This window comes from Nicotiana attenuata, unplaced genomic scaffold (genome assembly GCF_001879085.1).
Source record: "Nicotiana attenuata strain UT unplaced genomic scaffold, NIATTr2, whole genome shotgun sequence".
In the NCBI taxonomy this organism is placed as follows: Eukaryota; Viridiplantae; Streptophyta; class Magnoliopsida; order Solanales; family Solanaceae; genus Nicotiana; species Nicotiana attenuata.
The window spans coordinates 6134-12177 of NW_017674806.1; the positions used below are offsets into that span (position 1 = coordinate 6134).

At 40.7% G+C, this 6044-nt stretch overlaps 1 protein-coding gene across 1 annotated transcript; it reads right to left on the bottom strand.

The window, feature by feature from the left end:
* Nucleotides 1-3250: 3250 nt before the first annotated feature.
* On the bottom strand, nt 3251-4219 carry LOC109219303. The gene has a single exon (XM_019383735.1). It carries the CDS (start codon nt 4217-4219, stop codon nt 3251-3253), a length of 969 nt encoding a protein of 322 aa, XP_019239280.1.
* Between the last annotated feature and the right edge of the window lie 1825 nt (nt 4220-6044).

The following is a 6044-nucleotide window of genomic DNA, read 5'->3' on the forward strand; positions in this document are numbered from 1 at the left end:
GCAGGGGTGGAGCCGATGGATTTTGACACAAAGGTTCGGGCCAAATACGCCTTTATCACTTGGTTTCTCTGATGGTCCCGAGGAAACCAAAGAAAAAGGGGTCAGCCGACTAACTACCGTAGGCCCAGCTCTGATGAGCCTTTCGTGGTAGCATGCAAGCAGTCAGACACATGCCTTCACTTTAGCAACCTTCTATCCAGTGCAACTGCAATGCCTCAACCTCCTTCTTCAGGGCCTTCAGCATAGGTCCCTCGACTCGCTTTGAGGCCAGTTTGCCTATGCCGCGCTTATCCACTATCTGCACTGGCGAGTCTGCCAGAACCGGTGAGAATCAACAACTGGATGCAGATAGCTAGTGTAAAGCTGTCTGACTTATCCACTGCTGTTGCAGCACAATTATCCACTCCCACAACACCCAAATTCCTCAGGCAGTGGAGGATACATTGTAAATGATTTTGGAGAACCAACAAAGCATCATAAATACTTTAGTAGCACATGGATCAGTGATTGGGGAGCTTGGGAAGCGAAGTAAAGAAGATGATGAAATCCCAGGCATCCATGATCAGTAGACAAAGTGAGGAGAGAGGTGACCAAGATAGCAGCCGCTGGGGGACCTTCAACTTGATATGCTGATGGAGACAGATCTAGCAGCACTAGTAGATCCAGTAGCACCATTGGCACTAGCTGGGTAGTATGAGGAGCCAGACCTGGCTGCCGACACTGCAGAGGTGGTGCGACAGATGTTCACAAACCCAACCACTCCTAAAGCCGAGGATGATGAGATCCAGTTAGAGGAGGCTGAGGGTGGTGACGGTGCTATGGACACACAGATGTCCAAGGACAGATAGGGAGTCCTCTTTTTTTTTTGGTAATTAAATGATTTTAATTACCAAGTGTAAATATTTACAGCATAACAAAAAACTCTCACTGGACATGCAGCCCCAGTTAGGCTTTTACTACCCTTTCTACTTTTCTCCTTCCCTGTGATTTGTACTGTTACATTACATCAGGGTACCAATTCAAAGTGCTCATCATCCTTGCTAGCCTAGGAAACACGGTAGCTCTAACATGAATTTCCTGAATGATTGACCTAGTTATGGCTTTGGTTGGTCTATTCTTCTGTTGGAATATAGCATTATTCCTCTATCGCCAAATATGGTAAATTGATGCTGCTAAGGACATTCTGCATAATTCTACTCCTCCACTTCTACCTTTAGCTCTTCTTTCTATCCATGCCAGTTCTTCCTTCCATCCTACCTTTGTTCTTCGAATTCCTTGCCATTTTAAGAGTTGCTGTCATATGGTTGTTGTCACCTCACATTCAAAAAATAGATGCTGCACAGTTTCAGATTCTCTTTGACATAGTGAGCATGTGGTATCAATCTGTATCCCCCATCTTGCTAGCCTTTCTTTTGTTGCTAGCCTTTCCTGTATTGCCAATCTTAACATGAACTTCCACTTTGGTAATCCATAATTGCTGCATATTAACCTCCTCTATGGTACTTTCTGAAATTCCCCTTGCATAGCTTTGTATATGTGCTTTATAGAGAAATTTTCCATCTTTCTCACTTTCTCTTCTGTATATCCAGCAGTCTCAAAATACTTCCTTGCCTTGAAGATCTGCTGTATGACCCATGATGCATTCTTTGGTGTTGTGTCCCCTACTGGTTTCCCCTTTATGTAATATATGTTGACCCATTGAACCCAGAGCTTGTCTTTCTTTTTGCATATATTCCATAGTAGCATACATATAGCTGCTTTATTCCATATCTCCACATTGATGAAGTTTAAGCCACCTGCTACCTTTGGACAGCATAGTTTTTCCCATGCAATGAGTGCCTTCTTTGTAGGTTTTGCATTGCCTGGCCATAAGAATCTTCTGCATATAGTTGATAAACTGTATGATCTTCTTAGGTAGAATGAAAACCTGAGCCAAAAAGTTTTGGATTGCAACCAATACACTCTTAATTAACACTTCTCTTCCAGCAAAGGATAAAAACTTTGTTGTCCACCATTGTATTCTACTCAGCATTCTGTCGATTAAAGGCTCACATTGGATTATTGATAGCTTTTTGGTACTCAGTGGTACCCCCTAAATACCTGAAGGGTAGCTCTCCCTTAGTGTATCCCAACATGTCCATGATTTTCTTTTGAGTTATGAAATCCACTCCACCAAAGTATATGTAGCTCTTATTTGGGTTTGCTATTAGCCCTGATACTCCAGAGAAGATTTTGAATTGTTGGTGTAATGTCTGTACTGATTTTATGTCTCCCTACAAAAAAGTAGCAAATCATCAGCAAAACCTAAGTGCACTAAATTGACTTTAGCACACTTAGGGTGGTATTTGAAATCTTTCCCCTGCTTTAAGGATTTCAGCAGCCTACTCAGATAATCCATTGCCATCACAAACAGAACTGGTGAAAAAGGGTCACCTTGCCTCAATCCCTTCTTTGCCTCAAAAGGTTTTGTTGGTTGTCCATTGATTACTACAGTATAAGCTACTGTAGTTATACACTGCATTATCCATCTGACAAATTTCTCTGGGATCCCCAGCAGCTTCATCACCAGCTCAACATACACCCATTCCACCGAGTCATATGCTCTTTGCATATCAATTTTAAGCATGCATCTAGGTGATATGCTCTTTCTCCCATATCCTTTGATCAGTTCATGGCCCATAATGATATTATCAGTAATCATCCTTCTTGGTACAAAAGTTGTTTGGCTGTTAACTATAACATCTGGCATGATTTCCTGTAGCCTTGCAGTTAAAATATTTGATATCATCTTGTATAGGACTGTGCAACAAGATATAGGCATGTACTCCTTGATGTTAGCTGGGTTCTTTACCTTAGGAATCAGAGTGATAGTTGTACAGTTTATAGCTTTACACATTTTAGTAGTTTTAAAAAACTCCAGCACTGCATCAGTGACTTCGTCTCCAAGTATGTTCCATGTCTTCTTGAAAAAATGGGAGTTATTTCCATCACATCCTGGTGCCTTGCTATCATCAATGCCATGTAATGGTTTTTGCACTTCCTCTTTTGTAATTGGTCTGATTAGCTACATTTGTTGCTGTCTGTTCAAAGTGTGTCCATTCTACATCACATCTGGATCAACTATTGGTAGTGTTGAGGCTGTTGTACCAAGTAGTTTTTTGTAAAAGCATAGAATCTCCTCTTCTACCTCCTTAGCACTTTGTAGAAGCTTTCCTGTGTTATCCATCAGTCTGCCTATGTGGTTTCTTGCCTACCTGTTTTTTACACAAGCATGGAAGTATGCTGTGTTAGAGTCCCCTACTTTTAGCCATTTGATTCTTGCCTTCTGCTTCATAATGCTTTCCTCCACTTCCATCCATTTTGCCAGTTCAACTTTTGTCTCCTTCTCTAATGCTATCATTTCATCATCAGTTTCCGGCGATGCCATTCCCATTTGTATGTTCATCAACTTGTTCCTTGCTAGTTGGATCTTTGGCCCCACACTGGTGTACTCCTCATTGTTTAATTGCTTCAGCTCTTTTTTCAGTTGTTTTAGCTTGTACCACACCTTCAACATTGGATTCCCCTTATTTCCCTTCATCGAACATTCCCTAACAATGTCATAAAATTTATGGTGGGATGCTAAGCAATTAAAGAATTTGAATGGTCTTTTTCCCCTCTCAGTAGGTTCAGCAACAGTTACCATTAGTTGGCAGTGATCTGAGAAGCCTGGCTGCATAATAGTTCCCTCCATATTAGGCCATTTTTGTACCCACTCTGCATTAGCAAGTATTATGTCGATTCTACTATAGACATGGTTGTTTGTCCATGTGTAATTTCTCCTAATTGTTTTGAGTTCAGCTAGTCCAACATCAGCTATGAATTTTTTGAAATCTATCACTTCCCCCTCTCGGACTGGATTCCCCATCACTCTATTTTCTATGGACAAAATGTTGTTGAAGTCTCCCATTATTAAGCTTGGGTCTTGTATTCCACTCATAGTTCTCTCCAAATCAGTCCACAAACTCTTCCTATCTTGTATGCTATGTTTTCCATATAGTGCAACAAATATGAACTTAGTGTTGCACTGCCTCAGAACCACCTGTCCTGATATGTATTGTTCATGGATTTGTTTTACCTCAAACTCCGCCTTTGTTTGGTCCCAAATAATCCAAATCCTGCCACCAGGTGCCTCATCATAGTTTGCAGTCCATTGCCAATTACCAAACACCTTCCTCATTATTGCTTCAGCTTTGTTAGCCTTCACTCTATTCTCTAGTATAGCTATTAGTACTACATTATTCTCCCTACAAAAATTTTTTAGTGCTTTTTGCTTATAGACTTTATTCATACCCCTAACATTCCATGTTATAATATTCATCATGCTAAAGTATTTATGTTGAGATCCCTATCACCTTCATTTCTTCTTCTCTGCCCCCTTTTCCTATGTGCTTCAGACATCTGCACAATTTTTTGGGTTGTGTCAACTAAGGCTTTAAAAGCATTTCCAATGTATACTTCCTCCTCTCTGTTGATTTTCATTTCCTTCTTTGATGCTAATTTTCCTCAAGCAACCTGCCATTCTTCCTCTTTTCCTTGTTGCCTAGGCACAACTTCTCCATCTGGTTCAATTTGTTCCAGATATCTTCCATGAGCATCAATTTTGTCCACCTTAGGATCAAGGACCCTTATTATTCTCCACTTTTGCTTTAGCTTTTGATTATTGCCTCTCTGTTGTCCCTCCTCTTTGTTCTGTCTTTGTTTATCATTACACGAGTGTCCAATTTGACAGCATAATTGGCAATATTGGGGCTTCCGATCATATTGTACTATCTGCTCAATCACCTTTCCTTTAGGATCATGAAGTTTTATTGATCCTGGTAAGGGTCTAGTAATGTCCATTTCTATTAACATCCTTGCATACGAGACTCTATCTGCCATGGTAGTACATGCATCAGCATATAGAGGCTTTCCTAAGCCACTCCCTATTTTATTTAGTGCTTGATTACTCCAGTAGCTAAGTAGTAGTGTTGGGAACTTTACCCATAGTGGGATGGTTTTGAGTATCTCCTCACTAAAGTCAAATCTCTCCTTCTATGGTCGCATGATAATTGGTCTACTATCATAGTATACGGTCTATTCAAAATTACTTCATCTCTTTCTTCACAATTGTTCATCAAAACTATGAAATACCTGTCGTTGTGGAATAGTACCTTTGGTTTTCTGACTTTACTCCACTGGTTTGCTATGAATTGCTCAATCTCCCCAATTGTTGGGGTGTTTCCTACCACATAGAGGATTAGAGCTCGGTTCCACTTCTGTTGTTCCTCAACAATGTCTTCTTTCAGCAATTGAACAACTACTTCACCATCCTGTATCACCGGTGGGATATATGATAGGTTCATACCTTGGGTGGCAAGTTTGTTCTCACTGAGTAGCCCAGTCTACGACCTTTCCCCATTTCAATTTTGTGGTGCTTTCAGCTCTTGCACGCTCTTCTCACTTCTAGTTGAAGCTCTGGTCTGCTCTTTAGGTTCATCATTTTTTACTGTTCCATTGCTTGGTGGCCTGCTCGTACTCGCATGCCCAGTTAAGCTCATTTTTGCATGTGTTCCTTTAGCTCCAGTATTCATCATCGGCATCACAATGGTGATTAGCTTTACCGGCGTTGTCAAGCTTGCTCTTGTATTGTTCAGATCTGGCCAATTCAGCTCATCATCACTTTCTAGATCCAGATCTTCGTCCTCCTACATTTTTCCTTTAGCTTTTGATGATTGTTTTCCTTGCTCCCTTGTGCTAAGATCAGTTAATTTCCTTTCTACCAGTAGAGTTTTGCTAGAATTCTTCCTGGGTCATCCTCTTCCTCCCATTTCCGGCGAGGCGCAGGTTAGTTAGCACCTAACGTGCGCCGAGAGAAAAAAGACAGTAGTTTGCACTTTTAGTCTAGTTACTACTTCAGAAAATTATAATGGTGAAAAAAAATTTCCCCATTAGGAGTCCTCTTTACTCTTACCCTTTCTTATTTGTATTTTGTTAAGCATCGGGGACAATTCTTATTTTTATTC